Below are 23,307 nucleotides of genomic sequence, written 5' to 3'. Positions count from 1 at the left end.
TAAATGGGCTCTTTAATTGATGGAGGAAATAATATGCACTGGATGTGTATGCCTGTATCATATCTCAACACCCGACCGAAACGGAGACAGAACAGTAAAATCAAGATTTCCATACACAAATCCCTCTCTCATTCGGTGGCTGATAATCTTCTGCCTGCAGGCTGCAACGCCAAGAGAGTAGACGTACGGTATGCGAAGCTAATCGATGCCTACTCAATGACTCAGCGAACCTCTGATTGCCTTAAAGACATTCTACAAAAATGTACATTATGTTTACTGCTCCCACGAATTATATCTCGGGTTCCTAGAAAGGCATTGTACGAGATGCGGTAGCTCCGTAGGAACAAAACGCCTGTTAGACGTCATTAGATGTGACAAGGCCAAAGTCAGGCTACTTAACGCTACTGGCTCCCCGAGGTATTTAACACTTAGTCACTACCAGGGCTCATATTCACAAGTATGCGACCCGGCAGAATATGTCCAAGACTGAGGAGAGAACCTTTTTTGCCCCATATATGCCAATTATTGAAGGCATCCGAGCCTTTGGCCGTTTAGAATGCATCTTGCATCTTATTGGACAGTGAGTCCACACTAACGAAAGACGCTAACCACCTTTCGTATTCGTCGCCACTCATGATACTACTTGACCACGAATACTAACCACGGCTCGTACCTTCACCATTCTGATTCGGCGATCGTGGTTGTCAATGGGTACTCGTACCTCTCAATCATAGGAAGCTTCAATGACGTGTCAACAAGACCAAACGAATGACACTCTCTCGAAATCGGGCTTTAGGGAGGTATCGGGTTTAAAAGTCAGGTGAAGATTCATGTGTAAATATATCATTAGGTTCTTTAATATAAAATCCCCCATTTTATTCACCCTTCAACCTCTTAACCATCTTCCCTTCTACATGCTTCGCCTGCACAGATTGCATGATCTCTTCAGCAGACTGACACCTATATCAGTAATCACAGCATCAAATCGTCAAATGTCCATTATGGCTGGAGAGCACGAAGCCGCGATTCTCCCTCAGAAGGGTGGTCCCTTCGCCCTTGGCAAGCGCCTAACCCCAGAACCCGGTCCGAACGATGTTCTCATCGAAGTCAAAGCCGTTGCCTTGAACCCCTGCGATCATTACCAGCGTGACTACGGCATGCCCCCCGTGCCTATATACCCCGCTATCATTGGATCTGATATTGCTGGTATTGTTGCCAAGCTAGGCTCGAATGTTACGACTGTGCCAGGTCCAGGAAGTCGAGTGATTGCCTTTGCCTCTTCATTCTACCAAAATGGCTCTCCTAACCACGGTGCCTTCCAAAAGTACACTTTGGCACAATCCGAAGCTGTCACCTCACTTCCAGACAATCTGTCTTTCGAGGAAGGTGCGATCTTACCCATGGCCGTCTTGACAGCCTTGACTGCCTGGACCACAATCGGCATTCCGCTCGATACTAGATACACTCCTGCAGACAATCAAGCAGTCTTGATCTGGGGCGCATCTAGCAGTGTAGGTACTCTCGCCGTTCAATCGGCTAAGACGCTCGGCTATACTGTCTACGCCACTGCCAGTCCGAAGCACCATGACCTTATCAAGAAGCTGGGAGCGCATGCGGTTTTCGATTACAAGGAAAGCGACGTCGTCTCCCAGATCGTCAGCGCTGTGAAGAACGATGGCGTCAAGCTGCACAGTGCACACTGCGTTGTTGATGGAGCTCTGCAGCCAACACTAGATATCCTCAGGGAGACCAAAGGCGATGCACACGCTAAGGTTGCACACTCGCGCCTTCTCCCAGAAGGTCACCCTACCCTTGAGAACACCCAGATCACGTTCAATTCACCACCTATGGACGAAGCTGCGAGAGGAGAGCACATCAAAGATGTCTTCCATGGATGGCTGAAGGCTGGTCTGCAGTCTGGTGAAGTAATACCCAGTCCCACTATCCAGGTCGAGGGCGGTGGTCTGGGCGGAGTGCACGCAGCTCTGGACAAGCTTAAGAGTGGTGTTAGTGGCACTAAGATTGTTGTGCCGATCTAATGGATTGCCTTTTGCTAGAGTTGCCTGTTCAAACACGAGTACATCGCGGATGGAAAATGGCGATGGACAATCTGAGTTATCTCTCGCTTTCAATAAATACTTAGAGCATGTTGCAAAATTGGGCAAGAACCTTGAGGGACCCATAAGAAACGGCAACCATATACCTGTCCCGCTCTATAGTAATTTTCGAAACTAAGTCAATCTGACTCCTCATTCCTTACACTTGGTGTCTGGAAAAACAACTCCGAATCTTACGACTAGAGGTTATATTCTTAATTGATTGCGTTCTATCCAAAATACGCGTGATCTTTTACCTAAAACCTATCGAATATCAATATATAATGCTAAACAAAGCGTGGGTACAACCATAATGAACTATGTTTCTCATATATTTATTCGCAACCTTGAATAATAAGGACGCGACAATGACCAACCTTGGTATAACCTACCAAGAATTAGTTTTTACTGGGTCGGGCCGATCCGGACTTAGTGTGCGAATCGATGAATTGGTTGTGGCATTCTCCATCGTTGCTAGCGATTGGTCACAGATCATGAGGTGAGGAGTTCTCATCCCGTGACTCTCAGCCCTGGAGTACCAGCCGCATACTAGGTACCTGCTCACCGGTGGGGGCTTTTAGGGGGGTGGATAATCGAAAATCTTCGAGCCTGCTGCCCAGGTGCCCCTCCACAAACCCTGCTGCCGAGTCTACCGGCTGTCTTCTTTTGACCAGCGTCCAATTTCCCACGACCCTCATCAGAGACATACATCCAAGATGGATGCTTTGGTTACCTTCGGTGCTGTTTTTACCAGTACAGGCAACTTCAGCTTATCTAGTCTGCTCACGATATTGTACGGTCTATTCTTGGAGCCATATCTAGCGCCATTGACGGTGAACACCACCTTCATCAGTCAACACGCGGAATTCACACCGACTGCTGCAGTCATCGATGCGTTCCTAAAAGAGCAGTTTGGAGAGGGCGAAAGCGAGTGGTCGTTCACTTATGCAGTGAAGCTTAACCGGCATAACGGTCCTGCCAGGAATGCTTTCCAGGTTAGTCAAACAGGGATGCCTGTACTCGGGTAGAAGACGGTTCTAACGGGACATTCATCTATAGGTAGTCCTCCATAACAGTAGTATTCCGCACGAGAGTCCACTTCGGGAGCTTGCTCTCCGAGTGCTCTCCGCCAAATCAGTCGGTATACACCGAGTTGATGGACTTACCTTTCGAATACTTCCGGCGCATGTGCGAGGGCATATAAATAAAGTGGACAAGGCATTCGGCAGTAGCCTCTTATTGATGCATCTGAAGGAATTCTACAACGGACAGCATCAACCTAGAGGTGATGACTGGAGGAGTTCGGAAAATGACTGGATGTGAGTCAAAATTACGACTGTACGACATTATCTTTTGATGACCATCAAGTAGGAAGTATGTTTTCGAGGCGCTTGGAGCTTTTTCAGATGGATACAGTAACTTTTCAGAGTTTTTGACAAATGAGGAAATCCTGAATATTCTTAAGCTCAGTGGACTCTTTGATAAACCCTTGATGCAATCACTGGGGGAACTGCTCCTTAAAATGCTCGAGGCTTGCAGGAATAAATCCGAAAAGGACATGAAGGTAGTACTGTCCGAGCTCTTACTTGGTTGAAGACTAGGGATCCAATTCTGACTGAGGTACCTGAAGTCTTGCAAAGAAGCTCTGAGGAAGTTCGACATTCGAGAGAAGATTCAGCTTATCCAATGGTCATTCAAGCCTGTCCTGACATCAGGGAAAGAGTTTGAAGTTATTCTTCGGATGATAGGTAAGATGAAGTCCTCTTGGGGAGCTACTACTCGTATTTCAACTGAATTCTGTGCTGTTGATACGCAGATGACGGCTGCCTTCCCGACAGTGAGATAAAACAGCTATCAAAAGCTCTTGTTCAGGTCAAAGCATGCCTTGTGCCTTTCCGTGGAGCTCTAGGGGTCGTTATGAACGAAATATACGAAGAAAAGGGCCGTTACCAGACTTGGGGAATTATGTCAGGAGTGGCATGTGTTTCACTTGTGGCTTTTGCTTGGCCACTTGCGATAGGCGCCGGCGCGGCGCTTGTCTATTGTGGGAAAAGGTCCATGGAGAAAGGCAAAGAATTGAAGGAATTATCAGAAAGTGAGAACACAGCACTATGACTCACAATGCTGCCAGACACTAACTTAAAGCTATGTCAGTGGATGAAGCGAGCAAGGATATTGATGCAATGGCTGCTTGCACCAGGCTTTACCTTATCCTCGTGATACTGAAAGCCGCGCGATTTTTCGAGCTGGACTCTGTTGCTGTGCGTGAGTATCACTCACTTATGGCAGAGATCTTTGGTATCGATCTTGCTAATGAGAATCTCCAAATCAACCACTTTATCAAGGGAAAAGGGCTAGATATATGCAGCCACTTGGGGTTTCTCCAGCAGGGGCTGGAGGAAATGTGTCAGCATTTTGGAGTGCAGCCATTGAACTCGAACACAGACTGGTGACTTCTTGAAACTGTTTCATAAACTGAGTAATTCAGTGCATCTTTGACTACCCCAAAGCTGATCCCATGATTCAAGTGCACATTCCACAGCCAGAGACTACGTATACATCATTTTATCAAGTAATGAAATATTTATAGCGTAAAAAGAGAATTGAAATTCGAAACGATTGAAATGAATTCTAGTTTCATAAACTTCACCCAAGGTCCATAGTTGTTCCACCTTCGGACATGATCGCTAACGGCTCTTGTGGGGTGATGTAACAACCGGACAGAGTTTATCACATGAGTCCCGGGGAGGCTATGCGATCGATACGATTGAGTTTCTCGGCTGCATATTCCAGATTAGATATCGTTAGCTACCGAGTTTCTTGGCCATGATTTGGCGAGCCTGATGATCGGCGCGTTCGATATTGTGTCGTCACGAGGCGGCTCGGTTAAAGTGTCGGGAGAAAGTTGGTGTCCGTTGATGTAACTCAAGGAAGATCAGCTAATGAAGATCGACAGGATATGAGTCATTGGTCGAATTAATCTTGGTCTTATTAAGTTGCTGAGGAAGTTCAAGTGGGTATTCATCATATTAATTATTCATATCGACAGTGAAGCACATCAATCGATATACATAGCCGAGGCCGTAACTCCATTCATCCGTGAATTGTCCATCAAGTCCGGGGAATCAAAATCAAAAACAAAACATCAAAAAATCAAAAATCAAATCATGTCTGCGTCAACGTCGCGGGACGTGGCGGCATCTTCTAGAAGAAAAGAAAAACGCCGTATAAACGGAAGAGTCAAACAGAACTGCACGAAAGACAAATGTCTAGTCTAAGCTCTAAGCTCTAAGCTTCTAAACAGTTCTATGTCTAGAAAATTTCTCACTGTTGATTACCAAGCCATCCGACTAACGAGTCGATCATCGCGTCGCGCTTGATGGAATGTTCATCTTGGAAAATATCGCGGACGTGGATATTCCGCTTCAAAGCCTTGGCGAGGGATTTGGCGGTGTCTGCGCCATCGTCAATTTCCTCGTCGGCAACGAAGTCCCTGCTTTCGAGGGACTGGAGGCCTTCCTTCAGGTCTGCGAGGAGGTCACTACCGCTCGTAGTGGAGGTATGGTTCTTGAGGTTGGCGATGATCTCGGTGAGGTTCATGCCGGAGCCACTACCGAGGAAGCTTTTGATAGTGTTTTTCAAGGTAGCACCGATGGAAACGTCCGCTGTGAGAGGGAGTTCGGACATGACCTCAGAGTAGTATGGGACGCGAGTACCATTGTAGGTTACCTCACGGGTGGTAGAAGTGAGACTGAGGCTGCCATTTTTTATGGATGAGGCCTGATCCTTCAGGACGGTTCCGATGTTCTTGAGGATGACCCCGAGATCCAGAATGCCGGTCATGGGGTTCGCATGGTTTCCGGGTTTGAGGGTTAAATTCTCGACAGTCGCATTACCGATCAGCAAATCGCCGCTCTTGACGTCGAGTACGATGGTGCCAATCTCAAGAGTCAAGATGGATGGATTTGGCAGGGTGACGTTTCCAACGAGATTAGTGCCATCGCTGCGGGTGGGAACAAGCGAGGTATCGGTGATGCTGAAGCCAGCGAATTTGTCAAGTGCTGCAGTCATTATTAGCATGCTGTTTCAGACCATTCGGTTTGTGGCAGGAGCTAAGGTAAGCTTACTCGGAGATACCACATCCTTGTTCATGGTAACCTTCGACTTCAACACGCCCAGAAATGAATCGGTCGTGCCCTTGACTGACAGTGCAGTCTCCTTTTGGAAAACAACGTCTCGAACATAATCGGTCCAGGTAGTCGAATTCAGGATCGGTGTATACTTGTCAGTCACACCCAATGTGGAATTTCCACGAATGGTCATGCCGGTCAAGTTGGCCTGACCCCAAGGATTGGCTGCGCCATTATCGCGAACAAACAAATTCAAAGTAATAGGGTCAATCCGAACGGGCAGCGCGATTTTCAAATCCAGCGCCGATAGCAAAGTAAGCTGCATGGTGTTCGGCTGAGGCTGCATAACGGCCGCACTGACCAGTACCAAGTCCGACTTGTCAACGACAAGCTGTGAGATGGCTGGAATAGCGACCAGGAAGCTATTTTGGGGCCAATCACATTAGCGCGCAATTCAATGGTAGGCAGTAATCTATAGCGCAAACTTACAAGACCGGTAAGAAAATAGCCAGGAAAATGACATTTCCAATCAGGTAGCAGCACCAGAATCGCTTCCAATGGCGCGCGAACTTTGCTTTTCGCGTTTGAGTGGTAGCCAGCGAGAGGCCACCGGCCGTCTCGACTTTCTCCAGCTTAGGGTCGTCGACCGCGGTGGCCAGTGGCCCACGATGAACACCAAGGGAGTATTTGGCGTCATCGGAGCTCAAGTAGGCTGGCCGGTCGTCAATTGTCTTTCCCATTGTGACGGCTGTAGGAATGAGTTCTGGGGGCCTTTGTGACTGTCGCTCTCCGTGGGGAAGGGACTAGAAGCGGGACGCGGTCGCCTATATGTATCGAGACGGTCCGGGCGAAAGAAGAAACCGGGGATCGCCTGATGACCTATGGAGAACAAGCGAAATAAGCCCTTTCAATTTTCCCTGTCGCCTCCGTATGGAGACCCCCCGGACGTTCCATTGTTCGGCCTGACCCAGTGAGGATCTGGGTGGAGACGAGGGACTTTGAAAAAAAAAAAAATAAACCCAAAAAACAAAAAAAAGTGGATTAAGGTCACGGTGCGTCGGAGCACCATTCCCTGTCTGAGATAGGATTCACGAGCACACGCAGCTGGATAGAGCAGGGATCAGCGGAGGAGATGGTGATCTACTGCGAACCGCGGCCTTTCGTATTTTTGGCGTAGTGGCGCACTAACTCGCAAAAAAGGGGGTTCACATGGGCCGAGCCCACTATTGATGACGGCGCCCTCACTTATGGTTTTAGTGGGTATTTTCATTATGCGGGGAGGGCTTGTGTCTTTTATTCAAAATGTCTGCCTAGATTAATCCTTGAATAAAACTTATCATTACCAACACTTCTATATCCAAAAATCAATAATGTCGCGTGCCTCTTCACCACCATCTCCGTTGGACGACGAAAAGCCCGGAGCTCTACATGAGTTCCAACTGGAGAATGAAGGTCCCAACCCGACTACAGACTCCGGTCGCTTGCACGCCCTGGAACAACTAGAAATTCTCCCTCAAATCCTTAACGAGGGTATCTTATTTGCCGGCTCCGGAGCCGCACTACTCCTCCAAGCAGCCATGCCAGCAATCCGCGAAGAAGAAATCAAAGAAAGTTCCAAAGACCTTGCAACAGAACTTCTCGACGCTCTTCAAGCCCACCTAAGCTACATTTCAATCTTAGTGTTCGGCACAAACGCAGAGCGCAAGACCCTGCTGAACCTACTTCAACGAGGTGAAGCACCCGGTCTAGGCGGCGGACATAACAACCGTTTCGCCCACCACCCATCCCTGCAACGCTGGATGGCTGCAACACTCTATGCAACCGCAACAGACTTCTATCAGCGCGTGTATGGTCGCGTTGACTACGACACTGCTCAGCGCGGATATGCCGAGTTTACTATGCTGATGAACTGTCTCGGTATGCCTGCGGGTACTTGGCCGGAGTCTCGACAGGCTTTTTGGTCTTTCTGGGATGACCAGGTTGGACGGTTGACTGTTTCAGATGATGCTGCCAAGTTTGCGAAGGAGTTGCATGAGAGTAAGGATATGCCTAAGTGGGTGCAGCGCATTAAGCCTTTCTTGCGGGTGGTTACTATTGAGATGTTGCCGCCGAAGTTGCGGGATGCATATGGGTTGAAATCTACTGCTGGAACGAGATTGCTCTACCGTACTTGGATGGGATTCTCGGTGGCTGTTTACCCTGCTATGCCTAATAAGATGCGGGCTTATCCGCTGCGATACTACCAGGATCGTCTGCGTGAGAAGTTGAACGTGGTCTAGGTGATGGTTATGTTTTAATTTCTTTTGTATATACCCTTTCTTTAATATACGCTACGTGCTACGATCAGTCCTTCTTTTCTCGAGAACTCTTAGTATGAAGACTTTGTGCTTTTAGACCAAATCAACCTCGAAGCAAACTTTCATCGCCCTGGATTCAGATCTCAGTTCGTCCTCGGTGTTCACGTTTTCAAGTTTACGTTTCATATGCAAGAGTTAGAGTCGCGCAGGCCCACTCTTACTTGATTTTTCGTCCTTTAGGTTATTTCACTAAACGATGGAAGATCAATTTTAGATCAAATCTTGTCTCTATCATCGAGATCGACAGGCGATCACAGGTATATCAACGTTGGTGAAAATTTGACGCTTTCTCACAGGAATGGGCATTTTCAAGTTGAAAGGAAATGCATAGACTTCTTGAGCCCCGCATTCACAGTCGTGACATCTGACATGGGGTGTCTAGGTCATGTAAGTGAGCCTCGGAACAGATGCAACCGACCGGTCTAGAAAACCTGCTTGCATGCAAGCGCCTATAGGTCAGTTCTCAGTACAGGTGAATCACCTACTTCAGTATACTTTCCATGGTTGGAACATGGAGACCCAATCGTAAGACATTCCGTACAGATGGGCCAAGAGGGGTCAAGCATTTGATATAGTCTTCTGCTCCCAGCTGCGATCCAAGACCACCAAGACCACCATAATTCACATCTGTACAATTCAATATGAAATTGAACACAGTCTTATTCTTCCTAACGGCAACAGCCTGGGCTGAACCACAGAAGCGAGATGCAACCACCGTCCCAGCAACAACAGAGGATGGCTTCAACCTTGCATCCTTATCCAGTGCCTTGTTAGTCCCTAGAACTCGACTCTAGATTAATTGATGCACAACTAACAATGCTGATTCCAGAGCCAACCTCGCAAGCGCAACAACAACAGGGAATTTCGCAAACATCTCTCCACCACCCAAAGCGCTCATCCCCGAGATCCTTTCGGTCGTTCCCCTAACAGTAGTCGGAGAATTAATCGACGCGCAATCCCGCAGTTCCCTCGCTAGTCAATTCAAGGCTGGAACTACACCAGCTTGGTACTCCAGTCTCCCTGTTGACGTGAAGAGCTACATGTCTGTTGTCCGATTACAGATTAAGGATGGCGCTTTGACTGCTACTACTGGGCTGGGATACCAGACTACGGCTACCACTGGAGCTGGTGCTACGGCAGCGACGGCAACATCGACCGGCTCGGCGACTACGTCAACTTCTACATCTAGTGGTGTGGCAGCGCGGCCGACGGTATTTACCGTGATGATCGGGTTGAGTGTTATTGGGTTGGTCATAGCGTTGTGAGACTGTGGGGCGAGCTAATGCGGGGATTGTCACTATGATCTTTTGGGAAAGTGGCTGCCGGTCCTGCAGCTGGGATGCATGATCACCGTGCATACTTTGACGAGCTGGAATCTTTGATTTATTTTGCTTTTGATGTATCTCGTGGGTTTTCTTATCTAGCATGATACGGGACCCACGAGTCCATTGTATTTACGTGCATAGACGAAGTGATGAGGTGCATGACATCAACCAATTTCTTCTGTTGACCTCTGGTGTGGCTCTCTGGTTCTCGTACCTGGTTCCAGGGACAGAAACCGCCGAACCATTGGTGGCGCAACCCCTTTTTGTGGGAACGCACATGCTTATTCCGATTCCTCGGCGTCCCATACTTGTAACTACAAACATCATCCTGCAGGTTTTTAATATCGAGAATCAAATCTGGATCATTGTGGATTGTATTTAATAACTAATTCTCTACTGGATTGGAATTCACGATAGTATCACCTCGTGCCGATCCCTACCGAAGCCAACTCGTGCTCCGTGGAGTGGAGATCACATGGGCACTCGGTCCGAAGAGGGGTTAGCATTCCACTAGTGTCAACAGCTCCACTTAAAGGGGGTCTGATCGCCCTTATTTGTTGATCCTTTCCCTACGCCGGTAGTCTGGGGTGAGAACTTGGATGCGGGGATGCAACTAGCTGAGCTCGTACTGCGGGAAATGAGTGAGAGTCTGGGTTACATTTGGTGCTAGACCCAATTGAGTAGTAACTGTTGGATTTGTAGTAGATTCTAGGTTCGGTTCGTGGTGCTTTGTCGTAATAGAGCCTTCACATGGCAGCCCGTTTTTCGGTGTCGGTTCGATCGACCTCGGCCATTGATCCTATTCTGTGTTTGACTTCTTGACGGAGAGATCCGATGCTAATCCGGCTTGAGCCTTAGTAGCTGTGGTGAATCCCTCGATGCGCATTGGCCTGGTTGGAGTCTCGGGGAATTTCGTCCTGTCTTTTTGCTCTGTTATACTTTGCTTGGCCTCGCCTCCGATAGGAAAATCCAATCTAAGACATGCTCAAGTGGTCTAGAGTGCATGTGGGGTGGATTGTATCCATGTATACGTTCGGTCAAGTCTTGGAGGTTGCTTTTTATTCCTGTCTATGACTAGGCTTTCTTTTCTTCTTATTTCGTAGAACATCAACATCTATTTTTCTTTCTCCTTCCAAAGCTTCCAGCTGTGCTGATCTACCAGAATCTTGAACAAATTTCTTATAAGAGCAAAATGCGGTTCACACACATCTTCCTCCCTCTCCTTGCGGCTCCCGTGGCTCTGGCTGTCGCTGCCCCAGAGCCCAACCCCGTCGCGGCTCCTGCTCCTGCCAGTACCGGCCTCCTCAGCACACTTTCCGACCTCGAAGGCCTACTCAGCGACGAGAATATTAGCAACCTCCAAACTATCATCACCAACGCCGCTAAGGTTCTTTCGGATGACAATACCAACACACTACAGACTATCTTGACCAACGCTGGCTCGTTGTTGACTAAGGACTTCGTGGATAACACTACTACTTTGATCGGGGATGCTACACCGGTATGTGACTACGTCTACTGTTTTCTGTTGGACAACCGACTAATATCCGTATAGCTTATTGAGGATGTCTCGAAACTACTTGGATCTCTTCTTGGCTCACTTTAAGAAATGAAATGGTATTTTTGTAATTAACGATAGCATACGAAATCAACGGTTTTACACATCTTGAAAACGATCGGGGGTTTGAATTGAAAACATCGAACAATCAAGATCAGTGGATATGTGTGGTAGAGACGATTAGCTTACGCACATGACCTAGCATAATAGTATTGAAAAATAGAAGGGATGTGCGTCCATATCTAATGACAAATATCAACCCCAATCAACCCCAAGGCCTACGACTTTGAAGAAGGATACTTCATACTGGGCTACGAGGTTAATTTGCAGATTCTCGCTGGCCCCCGCGTCACCATGTCGGCGTGTCTTGCTCTTCAAGGACTTTCATAGTGGCTTGGTGAAGATTCCCCCAGAGCCCAAATTCTAGCAACAGTTATATTTTTTGAAGATCAACTTTAAAACGCTGTCAAAAGTTGCGCCAGTGCTGATTTGTATTTGATCGGCAGTCGATCCAGTAGGGCTGCAGGAGCGAGAAGAATATACAAAACCCATGTATAACAACAAAGCAATCTACTAATGCTCTACTACCCTCATACTTGGAATGAACAAAATCAAGTAAAATCAATATCAAATTGGATATCTTGAATCATAAAAATCGTAAAGGCTAAAGGAGCCGGAATAATACAGGCCAGTCTGCAGAAGCAAAACCCTGAGATCAAGTCAAGTCAAGCCTCGGCTCAACTGGACTCAACCCTTCAGTTTAGGCAAGAGGAAAGTAGGTAACTTAAAGACCCTGACGCTTGGACATATCAGCCTCAGCTCCGCGCTGTCTGACCTTGCCCTCATCGTGCATATCCTGGTACTTCTTCTCGTCGGCCCGATCACCAGTAACAGCAGCAGCAACGCCACCAACAGCACCCTGGGCGCGGTTCTGCATGCCCTCGCCCCAGTCCTTAAGCTGTCCCTTAGCCTCCTGCTCCTTGCCGGCGGCGTTCTGCTCAACACCAGCCCGGCGCAGGCTCTCGTTGCCGATCATGTTACCCAGAGACTCCTTGGCTGAGCCGACAGTCTGGTCCCAGGAACCGTTGGCGCGGTTGGGGTCGTCGGTGGCTGTTGCGCCAGTGTGGGGGTCGGCAGTAACGGGGCCTAGCTTGGCTGTTGTGTGGGAGTTCTCGTGTTGCTCCTTGCCCTGCTCTTGGGCTAGTTCGCCTTTGGCCTAGGGGTTGTTAGTTGATGTTTTGATGGGGAGCAGTTGAGGGAAATTAATTTACCTGAGTGGAGGAGTTGCCAGTGATGGAGCCCATGGCGCGCTGGGCGGCACCGGTGGCCTGGTTCACGTAGGAGCCGATGGTAGAAGAGTTGTTGTTGTCAGACATTGTGGTTGATTGTGATGAAGTTGATGGAAGAGTTGTGGAAGAAAGTTGTGTGAAAGTAGTTGTGTTTGTGTGTTGTTGTTTGTTTGTTTTTGTTGATGAACCAAACTCTCTCGGTGTTTCCTTTCTTTATATAGTGCTTCCAGCTACTCTACTTTTCTTGGCATCAATCAGCCACTACGTAACTCATCAACTCCGTGATAGATGACGTCACCCACTGATGTCATTCACGTGACATCCCACACACCACCAAAGAGGAAAATGCGTCATAAAGCGCCAGGCACGGGACAAAGAAGGTTCCACAGACTACAATGGAGCCATCCAGAATACAATTGTGCGAAGCTTAGAGATTGTGACTGGATGTCGATGATGAAACTGATATCATATTTCAGTCCTCTGATTCTTTACAGGTCAGTCTTGACTCTTGAGTCTTGATAAGGTATAGAGCTGCGCTTTGCATATGAATCCTGATCTATTTCTGTTGCCTAGTCCGCCTGCGTTATCGCAATATTGACTTACCTGTACTAGGTAGCTGATAGAGTAAGTCTGAAATTGTTTCTTAGTCATTCAGATATCTGAAATTCAAATAGTATAGCATAGGTGTTAGAACAAATTACTTAAGTACATATCAAATTATCAAGTACATAGTATACTATGACTTTTTCACAGATCCAGTGACACACTTCCCAATTTCTGCCCCAAATCACGAATAATAACTCGGCCAAAATGTGAAAAATCCTAATATGTCTCAACAACCATAGGTTTCAGAGTAACCATCCTGATGTCAGCAATAGTGCCTTGACTCACATCATCAAAGTTGGCGTGCACCACCAGGTGGGACTCTTAATCCAGCCTATCCATATTCTCGAATCTATATGGAGATCAAACAGTACCCCATTGCGTAATTGGAGTGGTTCCACCCTTGATCAACTCGGCGACATTCCAAAGCCAAATTTGCATGGTAAAAGAGCGGCAACATGTTGCAGGGCTACTGGAATCACTTATCAGAAGGCCACGGCGAAGGTCTAAAAGAACGAGCATAAGACACTGCTCCGAGGACCCTCAGAGATAGCTTGGTCACATAACTGAAGAGACTGGACAGTGGCAGTGTGCCCACCAGAGAAATGATGACATCTGACCCCAAACAGACGTGCTCGTGTATCCAAACATGAGGTCCAGCATTGTGTTCATAGATTTGCATTCATCGAAACCTTGAACCTATTCAATTGAGGTATTGACGGTTCACTATAAGCTACTCACTTTTACTCGTTTGCACAAAAGTTATGGAATAACAAGGGATTTATTTTCTGAGTAGAGCAATAATCATGTCTGAATTGTGCCATAACCGTCACAAGATAATGTAATCTAGAATCTAGATGCTAAGAATGACAAGGGTCGGGAATGTTGAGATGAGGACCCAGAAGATAAGATAACAATATAAACGCCTAATAACCCGCTAGTCACTGCCATACGCAGGAATGAACATGGAGATCCAATGCAGATATGAACGCTCATAAATCAGTAAGTAGAAAATAATTTTGATCACCAGTGGCAGATTCCACCTTCACTATCGTCCGCCGTCCATGAACCGCAGAGGCCAACAACCTCAAGATGCCCATCAGGATGCTCACCGACTTTACTCAGTGCAGCCGAGCCCACAACCGCAGGTCCATTGCTGAGAAGTCGTCGTGCCCATGCATCGATGGCCGGTTCACCGGTCTCGTCACGTGCCTGCTTAAGGAACGGAATGAGTGCTGTACCACCCGTTCCTCGTAGCTTCTTGCTATCGGCCGGGGCGGCAGTAGCCAGATTCTGGGGTGCAGGCTGGCTGGGCTTAGCGGCCTGTGACTCGCGACGGGCTCCGCGCGCCTGGAGAATGACATAGCGGGACACGATTTGAATGTGCTTGTCACGCATTGCACGCAGCATGCCTAGGCAGGCATCGTACGCCAGCCGTAGAGCAGGGTCTGTACGTCGAGCTTCAACGAAGGACCGGATATTGGCGATTGTATCGACATGCTCCAGGAACCGTCTGTGCGGGCCGGGCATATAGGCGCGCATCTCATGGATAAAGCCGTTCCGGGACTTGGGGCTATCTTCAGACGTGTTATCGCGTTGTTCTGGGCGAGACACGCCTGTTGGCCGGTGCTCCACGCCCAGCACGATATCGAAGAACTGAATCAGAGAGCTCTGGGCGTTACTGCCGCCGCCGTATTGTCTGTACTTGGGTTCATTTTTACCATCGTCATACAGTAGGCCGTTTGGTAGGCCTGCGTCGGCCATGTTCTTGCTACCGGCGAGGTAGGGGCGAATGCGGTTGTAAAAGATGTATGGGTCGCAGTTGTCGTACATGCGTTGCAAGAGAGAGTTGACCTCATCTATAATTTCAGCAAGCCGCTGCAGGCACTCAGTTACTACGCGGGCTTCGCCGCGTCGAGCTGCGGCAATAGCTTGCAGCATGAGAGGGATTGAGGGGGCACCGCGGGCTTCGATGGCTACCGAGATGAGGTAAAACCATTGTTCATCTAGGGATCCGGTGAAAGTCTGCAGACAGGCGAGGTTGTCAAGGTCATCGGTGGGCTCGTCCGGGAAAATGGGCTTGTAGTTCCATAGGCATACGCCGGCGTATGTGGCTACTGGGGGAACTTCAAGTCGGTCACAGACCTTGAACAGGGGCACGGTCAACTGAGGAGGGATTTTCTGTTGGTGGTTGTTAGGATTGAATGTTGTTGCTGGTAAATGGGAAGGAGTGCTTACCTCGGCAGGACGGTCACCACCCCATACATAGCCGTGCAAGATAAATACCAGGACGACATATGCCCGACGCCACTCGGCATCTGTACGCAGGTACTCGGTTGAAAGCAAAGGTAATCTGTCCACGATACCCCGGACTCTTTTACTGAGGAGCAAAGGCTGCAAGTTTGCAGCAATCGCCTCCCACTTGGCATAGTATGCATCTGGCAGAACTTCCAGCGGAGGCTCTGGTGACAAGAAGCCATTCTCCGGAGAGATGCCGTAGTCCAGCGGCGAAGGTACCGGGGGCAACATTATGATGGGAAATGAAATGAAAGGAAGAAGCTATACAGGATTGGAAGAGGAGCACGTGTGGATCTGTAGCCTGAACTCAGGCAATGTCCATGCGGGTTGACTCCCGTAGATCTCCGGCTTGAGACGTGGTCCGAGGTCACGCAACAGAGACTAAACCAGCAAGGTCTCTGAGAATTTGTCTCTATTTTCAAGAGAAATATGTTCAAAGAATGAATGTTGATCTAGCAAAATGACCCAGGAACAAGGTCCCCAGGGAGGGGTAATGAATGAGTGGCGTGTTTCCAAAGAAAAAAATAGTGTTTCCCCGAGAGGCGTTGTTCTCTCCGGATGCGAACGGAGAAAGAGAGGGGAAAGTTTGCAACTTTCACAAAGTCCGGGTCTCGTCCGAGTGTCAAAAAAGAGAAGACTTTCGAGTTCAAAATGAATAGAAATTATGCTCGTCGATTTAGCTAGTTGGCTTGGGAGGAAAAAATCGCAATTCCGAGCAGATTTTTCAAATGTAATTTAAGCGGGAATAGCGTCCGAGAGCACGTAATAACCAGCGTGAGGCATTTCTAAGCCGGGACAAGAATTGCACGAGGTCCGGGCTTAGGATCAGCCCAGTCCCGTTGGACTAAGTCCGATATAGGATCCTAAGGTCCGCAGTTTAAAGGCCTCAGCGGGCATGGTGCGGGACGGAACTGACGGAGATAGGGGGTGGATGCGGACCTGGGAAAGGAAAGGAGAAGCGCAAAAGCCTGTCTAGGTAGGTTTATTTTAGATGAGTTTATATATCGCGCTATGGGGAACGGGCCTCCGCGTTCTAGTGATGCGCAGATAGATTGAGTGAGAGCGATTTGGGTCCTACACGCTAGAGAATGAACCGGTGAGTGTTTCCTCGCCGATTCCGGTCGCTCGCTTAACCCACGCTAAAACCTCGTTCGGTCCTACCGGTGAGGGGCGGCCGATCCCCAGATTCCGGGTCCAACGTCACCTCTAGACTGCTTCTTGCTTTATTTGTGTCTCTAGCACTACTCTGCGAGACTGCTCTTTGAATAAAATGCAAGATTTCTTCTTATTAGAGCCCTTCTTCCTCCCAACCGCCCAATTCTCATTTAGACCATCATTCCGAAAGTAGTTTAGCGTATATTATGTAATACAACTTGCCACACCAAAACGTCACTACATGGTCACGTGCCTACACATGTATTTACAAGCAACTGATCTCTGGATCCATGGATGCAAGCAATCATTTGTCAGTCGAGTATTTACCACTAGACATGCCCAGGCATTTCCAAATTGAACTAAATCAGAGCCAGCAACGTAAACATTCCTTCCACTACCCGGACACCCAGTCAGCTTCCAAAGCAACTTCGAATCTCCACAAGTTGCCTATTCCTAGTTCTTACTAAGAGCTTAAATTTCCGGCTACATGTAAAATCAGCTCATCAATTCATACTCTCACTGAAGTATCAATTCACTTACGCAAGAGAAAGAAGAGTATGCCCCAGGCACACAATATCCATCTGCAACAATACGAGAAGATCCTGCACAGTCACTGGCGGTGAAGAACTCGCACTGGGACGAGTCTCGAACAAGGACACTCCCAGAAACAACCAGATCGTCCGTGCAGCTAGCTACATCGCCTAGCCCGCTATGCTGAGAACAAGTAGAGCCGGACTCTCCAGCGCCAAAGTTGTGGCATGCGTTGGAATCAGTCCCGTCGTATTCCCGGAAGTATGCGTCCGTATTGATGATGTTGCAGTCCGTCACCTCGGCGTAGTCGATCACGATCCATGCAAATGCTGAGGATGCCAGGCTGAGAGCCAAGGGAGCGAAGGTAGAAAGCTTCATGGTTGTTGATGGCCCCAGGGTAAATGATGTTTATTCTGAGATTGCAGGCGAGCTTCAAATGTGATGGGTGTGAAGTGAATTTTCTTGATGAACTGAATCGAATATCTGCGCTCTGAAGATACATTTATACTTCTATCTGGACGGTTTTTCGAGTTTTTCGTTATGAGTTTGGGACGCCTGAGCTCCAGCTTCCAAAATTGTGCACCAATAATCAACAATCATTACCCAGCCTTTTCAGTCCATACGAGCTCAGGTCACTGCCCAGTTATGCACATACGTAACATCTGGGGGCATTTTCCATTTTCAGTTCCTTGTAGCGCTCGATAAATTTCATGCCTCAATAAGCTGGCAGTGTCTAATTTGATTGGGCCCGCTGGATTGTCTTGGCGGGTCGCCTATGTCTTTCTTCTTCTACAACAGCTAGTATACGTGGACATTTACAAGTCACCGGCCCAGGTGAAAATAGTCGAATCATATTGAGTTCCATTGGAAGCAGGTTGTGTGGTATTGTATCGGCAAATCAGGACTGTCGACACCATAACTAATAATAACCATGAACCCATTGACCGCCTTATCAGGATTAAAGACATCATGCAACGTGACCGGCGGTGTAGTGGAAAGGTAGGAGGCCTAGATTTGTATAGTGTTTCTCTACATTTCCAAGATTTTGTTCTGGAGGCCTTGGTGATTACGTATTTAAGCAGACTAGGCGTGAGAGAATAGTACAGTATGTCAAGTTGGAAATATATAGTTGGGCTTCAAACAGTTCTTAACATTCAAAGTACATGTACAAAGGTACCCAAAGCCTATGCTACTCATCAAGATCCGTAATGCGTCTCACACCACCAGCAGACGACCCCGCCGGACCAGGGAGAGCTAACTGTTCCTGGCCTGTACTATCATAGCGCCGCTCCTCAATGACCGGAGCCTCTCCCAGGTCTTGGTGCGCCGTACGTACGACAGTCGTTCCATCAGGATCAGTGTGCGAGGAAGTAGAGTATCGGTGCCCGGTAGCAGTGGCTGTGCCTTCGCCCGTGCTGGTCGAAGAACTGGAGCTGTAGTAATAGGAAGAACTGGTATAAGAGTCGGCCATGTTGGAATAACTTGTGGCTGGAATAACTTGTGGCTTCAAATAGTTTAAAATACAAAGGCTTTGCTGCGTCTCGTTCGATGCAAATATCGTTAATTCGTATTCTTGATGCAAGAAATGTTCTTCCTAGCTTTCTCTATATTTATGCATTCATGTGGCGAACTTATGATTTCATTTGCCTTTTAGCCCCGCAGTGGCTTTTTTGACTAGTGGGGGCAAAGTGGCCCTGGCTAGATGGCTTGAGTGGGATCCAGTGAGAGGTTAGCACATGCTGCTGGCGTGGAGTACCACATAGGTGGATGAATGGTTAATGTGGATTGTACAGGGGTCATATTGAGAGCCCCTGATGCCCTCTTAAGTTCCATGTTTGTTTTCCATCATTTTCTTCCTATTAATTCAAAATATTCTATGACCCGAGGTACTTCTCAGAATTAGATTATGCCTTTTTAACGAAGGCGTTTAGTGCGCTCAAGAAGGTGAACGACGCAGCCTGGTTGAATTTCACCACCGCTTTAGCACTGCTATCTGTCAACCCCATATCCCAACTATTACCGTTTAGGAACGAGATCTGGAATTTCACAGACGAGTAGAGGAAGAAAAAATTCGCTGATGTCAAAAGAATAAGTTACCCACCTTGTATGGGCAGGAATCTGGTTGGGCCTTAGCGGATGGTTGCGTCACATTGTTAAAAAGCGGAGAGGTATAAATTAATCCCGTTCCATTATGCCCGCACCCCAAAGCGATCAAGTTCCAAAAATGATTTTGAGCCCATATCGCAGGGCGATTTGATTTCAGAGATAAACGGATATGTTTCTTCTTAGGAATGCCGGTCTCGGCCCGGTCAAGCCGCTGTGAATACACCGTCCACAGTATGGAATCGCGGGACCGGCATCCTTGTCAGCTTACAATCAATAAATTGCCCCTCATTGAAAGTCTTGTCTCACACCAAGTACACACTTCAATGGCCCAGAATTGAAGCCTTGTCAAGGTACAGTTCACTGTATGACTCGCATAGCTCACACGTTTATATCTCCATGATTCTCGTGGCTAGATCTTCTTCCTTCCCCCACCACATCATATCTGGCAAACCCATGCGTTATTCGCTTCCACAATCTATGCAGTAGAACGTTCACTAGGTTTTTGCGGCTTTACAGTGGAAGGATATGCTGACTCTTGATTACTTTCCAGAACAGCGATGACGAGTACTAGCCAAGCGGGAAATTACAAGCAAGGCTATTCCAGCCAGACTGTCTCGACCCAACAAACTCGCACAGTTGAGTCAGAGGCCGCCTTCTTACTGCCATATATCAAAAAGACACACTTGATTCTCGATGTCGGTTGTGGTCCTGGTACCATTACTGCGGGGTTCGTCAAATATGCCAGTGAAGGAAGAACGCTCGGCATTGATATCTCAGCAAATGTCTTAGCAAGGGCCAGAATAGTGGCCAATGATCTCGGAATTGCTGAAGACGGACCAGGCTCCATTGCTTTCGAGGAAGGTAATATCCTGGAAGGGCTCGCCTACGCAGATAATACATTCGACATCATATTCTGCGCTCATACCTTTGGGTATATGCCGCCACCAGACATGCCTGTTAAGGCACTTACCGAAATGCGACGGCTCCTAAAGCCTGGGGGGATCTTGGCCACGCGCGATACAGTGGACCAGCACTTTTACCCACGGAGTGTGGACCTTGACCGGCTTTGGGTAGGAAATTTCCGTCGAGCGGTGCTCAAAGGGGACACTGAAGCAGACCTTTCGCCGGCCGTTATGCCGGCATTGTTTCGTCTTGCGGGGTTTGACGCTGATGGGGGCAAGGTTCGTATTGGCACTGGAAGCTCAGTCTTCTCGGGTCCAGACACTCGACAGTGGCTAGCTAAGCGTGCACAGAGCCAGCTACAGTCCGGCGATCCTTTGCACCGGAGCTGGCTCGAGGCTGGTATTGCTCAAGAAGAAATAGACGAGACGCTGCGGGCCTCGAAGAAGTGGGCTGAGACGGAGGACGCTTGGTATGCGGCGTTGCAGTGTGAGATGCTCGCGTGGAAGTAGCTAAGTGGGTGCTTTCTTTAGTCAATGTATCAGCTACAGGAATTAAAGCGAACTGTCAGAAGATACATGATTGTCGGACATTAATAATGGGGATGATCTACAATTGTGAATATCGAAGTTCATATCTGTCTGAATATTCTTTGAATAAATATCGTAAAGTATATGCAAATGTTTAACCAGGCGCCATTCCCATTTTGAGTAGACCAAAGGCCGATATTAATCACCATATTGAGAGACTTTACTCATCGCTCTGATCATCCGAGTCGCTGGTCAGCATACCGCCATCAATGTCCATTTTTTTCATCACTGCATCGCCATTGCGCCCTTTACCTTCGGCAGCAAACCATGCTTCCCGTTTTTTTGCCTCACGAGCTTCCTTCCTTGCTTGCCGCTGCACCTTGTCACGCTGAGCGGCCTCCTGCTTCTCATGCATCTCGTTGATGTAATCTTGCAGATGGACAAGGTCCGAGCGCAGCTGCACAACCTCGTCTGTGGTAGAGTGTCGAGTCTTGTCGTTGACTGCGTCCTTTTTCTTCAGCAAAGCAATTTCGGCTTCCAACTCAGCAATGCGATCGTCATGAGCGGCAACGTCAACCGAGGCATCTGGAACAGCGGGAGCTGTGTACGAGACACGGGAGACTTCAGCGCCCGGCTGTCTGAAAGCAGCCAGCTCGGCGAGGCCCTCCTCAATCATGGAGGTGGGGAAGGCTGCATGGGTGAGGGCTTGAGAGAATTGGGATGTTTGGCGAGATCGGAGACGTGAGGGGGCTGTCAGGTGTGTGTGGAAAGTGTATGCTGCTGGGACAGCACCCGGAGCATGAGAGGGGTCTGAGAGCGCACCGTCATGGCGAGGCTTGACAATCGTGTGAATGCTGCGGGTTGGCTCCTGCGAGGAGTTTGAAAGGCCATTTAGCGGCAAGGGAACCAGGTTGGTCACAGGGTGTGTGTAGTCAGAGACAGTGGTTGCGAACTTTCGGCGCGCAATATTCCATGATAGAACCTTGCCGCTATCGTGCGCGGACAATAGTGTGGTACCATCATATGAGAGAATTAGTGCCCGGGTAGCACCGGACTCGGCAGATGGAGGAAGCCATCGGTCCTCGGCGGACACCTGGGCAGGGGTGGATTGTAGAGAGATGTCGTGGAGAGTGTGCTTTACTGAGCCGCTGCGGTAAAAGTCGATGGATTGCACGCTGCCGTCTTCATAACCAACGTAGCCAGCTCGATCCACCGGATCCAATGCTAGACAGGTCGCCGAGAATGGGAGCAGGTACGTTCGCAGAACATGTCCAGTGTTATAGTCCCAAACAATAGCGGTATTATCTTTCGCGGTCGAGACTGCGATGTTGTTTCGTCCATTGCTGTGTCCGACAGCCAGAGATGTAATGGCGGCACGGTGGTTGGAGAAGGTCCGAATGGGTGAGTTTGGTGGCTGTCGGTCTTGACTTTGAGCGGGCTTAGAAAAGGAGAGGATGCCAGGAAGAGACCAGACGTGTATACTGGCATCAGCGGAGCCTGACAGAATGAAGTTGGAAGTGGGGTCGACGACAAGCGAGGTGACCGGCTGCAGGTGTGAAGCCGTGGTAGCCACTTGACGTCCTGTGCATGTCTGAAACACGCGGCGCGAGTTAGTCTGAATCCACTAATTCTCTGACATATCCAAAGATAAGCGCAATTGACATATCATACCTCCCACAGAATCAACCGGCCTCCCTCCGTGCCAAGGACCAGCACATCACCATGCTTGGCTCCGACGACAGCAATGCTGCGGATACGCTCCGGAAATGGCACTAAAGCCTCCTGGTTCCCCTTTTCCCGACTGTAGACATGAACAACTGCCTTATCAGCCTGTGCTGCGAAAATATGCGACGGGCTCACGGCCAAGCAATTGGGTGTGGTCGAGCTCTTCTTGAAAGTGGATCGCAGCTGGGGGGCAGGCTGGAATTCATGCACGCAAATGCCGACATCGCGGAGAGTGGCGGTCGGGATTTTAGCGGATGACAGCGTCGCCGCTATGAACGATTCGGAAATCATGGGGAATGGGGCGCTTGCATGAAATATGGGGGAGACTAGAAGATCATTCCAACCGAAAGAAAAAAAAAGCTACGCGATAAGTCCAATCGATAAGGCAGTTTGCACTGTTTGTGGCCCCACCGCGTACCAGGAAATGCAACTATGAAGATGTGATCAATCCTAAACTTTCTCCTCATCCGATCAGATCTGACCCGTGTACGCGATTACTTTAATTCAGCTAATTTAATAGGACCGTCGAATTGACATCTATCATCTACAACAGCCGTGTTTGAGGATAAGCGGGGCTCCCAATGGAACCTGTCAATCCCCGGGAATGGCGACGGTATCCGCGAAATTAAAGTGGCTCAGCAGATATGGGGGCAATCACTATGAAGATGTATCGGATTTGGCGATGAAAATTCATGGCATTTTAC

The 23,307-nt window shown here is 48.5% G+C and overlaps 12 protein-coding genes across 12 annotated transcripts; 6 read left to right on the top strand and 6 right to left on the bottom strand.

Annotated features, from left to right (window-relative positions):
• Positions 1–1,001: 1,001 nt before the first annotated feature.
• On the top strand, positions 1,002–2,039 carry N7503_006843 (zinc-binding alcohol dehydrogenase family protein; the record flags this gene model as incomplete). The annotated part of the gene is made up of 1 exon (XM_057066390.1): positions 1,002–2,039. One exon carries the CDS (start codon positions 1,002–1,004, stop codon positions 2,037–2,039), a length of 1,038 nt encoding a protein of 345 aa, XP_056920071.1.
• A 773-nt stretch (positions 2,040–2,812) lies between these two features.
• On the top strand, positions 2,813–3,419 carry N7503_006842 (uncharacterized protein; the record flags this gene model as incomplete). The annotated part of the gene is made up of 2 exons (XM_057066389.1): positions 2,813–3,091; positions 3,156–3,419. The coding sequence occupies 2 exons, from the start codon at positions 2,813–2,815 to the stop codon at positions 3,417–3,419; spliced, it is 543 nt and encodes a 180-aa protein (XP_056920070.1).
• Positions 3,420–5,420: 2,001 nt separating this feature from the next.
• N7503_006841 (DUF3712 domain-containing protein) lies at positions 5,421–6,966 on the bottom strand (the record flags this gene model as incomplete). Its single annotated transcript, XM_057066388.1, has 3 exons — positions 5,421–6,157; positions 6,224–6,648; positions 6,716–6,966. 3 exons carry the CDS (start codon positions 6,964–6,966, stop codon positions 5,421–5,423), a joined length of 1,413 nt encoding a protein of 470 aa, XP_056920069.1.
• A 630-nt stretch (positions 6,967–7,596) lies between these two features.
• Positions 7,597–8,505, top strand: N7503_006840 (oxygenase MpaB family protein; the record flags this gene model as incomplete). Its single annotated transcript, XM_057066387.1, has 1 exon — positions 7,597–8,505. One exon carries the CDS (start codon positions 7,597–7,599, stop codon positions 8,503–8,505), a length of 909 nt encoding a protein of 302 aa, XP_056920068.1.
• Positions 8,506–9,224: 719 nt separating this feature from the next.
• On the top strand, positions 9,225–9,848 carry N7503_006839 (uncharacterized protein; the record flags this gene model as incomplete). The annotated part of the gene is made up of 2 exons (XM_057066386.1): positions 9,225–9,352; positions 9,413–9,848. The coding sequence occupies 2 exons, from the start codon at positions 9,225–9,227 to the stop codon at positions 9,846–9,848; spliced, it is 564 nt and encodes a 187-aa protein (XP_056920067.1).
• Positions 9,849–11,100: 1,252 nt separating this feature from the next.
• Positions 11,101–11,514, top strand: N7503_006838 (uncharacterized protein; the record flags this gene model as incomplete). Its single annotated transcript, XM_057066385.1, has 2 exons — positions 11,101–11,409; positions 11,464–11,514. The coding sequence occupies 2 exons, from the start codon at positions 11,101–11,103 to the stop codon at positions 11,512–11,514; spliced, it is 360 nt and encodes a 119-aa protein (XP_056920066.1).
• A 736-nt stretch (positions 11,515–12,250) lies between these two features.
• Positions 12,251–12,842, bottom strand: N7503_006837 (uncharacterized protein; the record flags this gene model as incomplete). Its single annotated transcript, XM_057066384.1, has 2 exons — positions 12,251–12,682; positions 12,738–12,842. 2 exons carry the CDS (start codon positions 12,840–12,842, stop codon positions 12,251–12,253), a joined length of 537 nt encoding a protein of 178 aa, XP_056920065.1.
• A 1,518-nt stretch (positions 12,843–14,360) lies between these two features.
• On the bottom strand, positions 14,361–16,346 carry N7503_006836 (indoleamine 2,3-dioxygenase). The gene is made up of 2 exons (XM_057066383.1): positions 15,597–16,346; positions 14,361–15,539 (listed from the first exon to the last, which is right to left on the bottom strand). Exons 1-2 carry the CDS (start codon positions 15,885–15,887, stop codon positions 14,382–14,384), a joined length of 1,449 nt encoding a protein of 482 aa, XP_056920064.1. The 5' UTR covers positions 15,888–16,346; the 3' UTR covers positions 14,361–14,381.
• Positions 16,347–17,282: 936 nt separating this feature from the next.
• Positions 17,283–17,720, bottom strand: N7503_006835 (uncharacterized protein; the record flags this gene model as incomplete). The annotated part of the gene is made up of 2 exons (XM_057066382.1): positions 17,283–17,294; positions 17,352–17,720. 2 exons carry the CDS (start codon positions 17,718–17,720, stop codon positions 17,283–17,285), a joined length of 381 nt encoding a protein of 126 aa, XP_056920063.1.
• Positions 17,721–18,531: 811 nt separating this feature from the next.
• Positions 18,532–18,813, bottom strand: N7503_006834 (uncharacterized protein; the record flags this gene model as incomplete). The annotated part of the gene is made up of 1 exon (XM_057066381.1): positions 18,532–18,813. The coding sequence occupies one exon, from the start codon at positions 18,811–18,813 to the stop codon at positions 18,532–18,534; it is 282 nt and encodes a 93-aa protein (XP_056920062.1).
• A 1,192-nt stretch (positions 18,814–20,005) lies between these two features.
• N7503_006833 (class I SAM-dependent methyltransferase) lies at positions 20,006–20,860 on the top strand (the record flags this gene model as incomplete). The annotated part of the gene is made up of 1 exon (XM_057066380.1): positions 20,006–20,860. One exon carries the CDS (start codon positions 20,006–20,008, stop codon positions 20,858–20,860), a length of 855 nt encoding a protein of 284 aa, XP_056920061.1.
• A 238-nt stretch (positions 20,861–21,098) lies between these two features.
• N7503_006832 (putative ribosomal assembly complex component Ipi3) lies at positions 21,099–22,894 on the bottom strand (the record flags this gene model as incomplete). The annotated part of the gene is made up of 2 exons (XM_057066379.1): positions 21,099–22,469; positions 22,550–22,894. 2 exons carry the CDS (start codon positions 22,892–22,894, stop codon positions 21,099–21,101), a joined length of 1,716 nt encoding a protein of 571 aa, XP_056920060.1.
• Positions 22,895–23,307: the final 413 nt, after the last annotated feature.

The sequence above is a fragment of the Penicillium pulvis genome (genome assembly GCF_028828015.1).
Source record: "Penicillium pulvis strain IBT 33274 chromosome Unknown contig_5_segment0_segment0, whole genome shotgun sequence".
Lineage (NCBI taxonomy): Eukaryota > Fungi > Ascomycota > Eurotiomycetes > Eurotiales > Aspergillaceae > Penicillium > Penicillium pulvis.
Note: the sequence above shows the minus strand (reverse complement) of the source record. Positions and strands in the feature narration are given on the sequence as shown.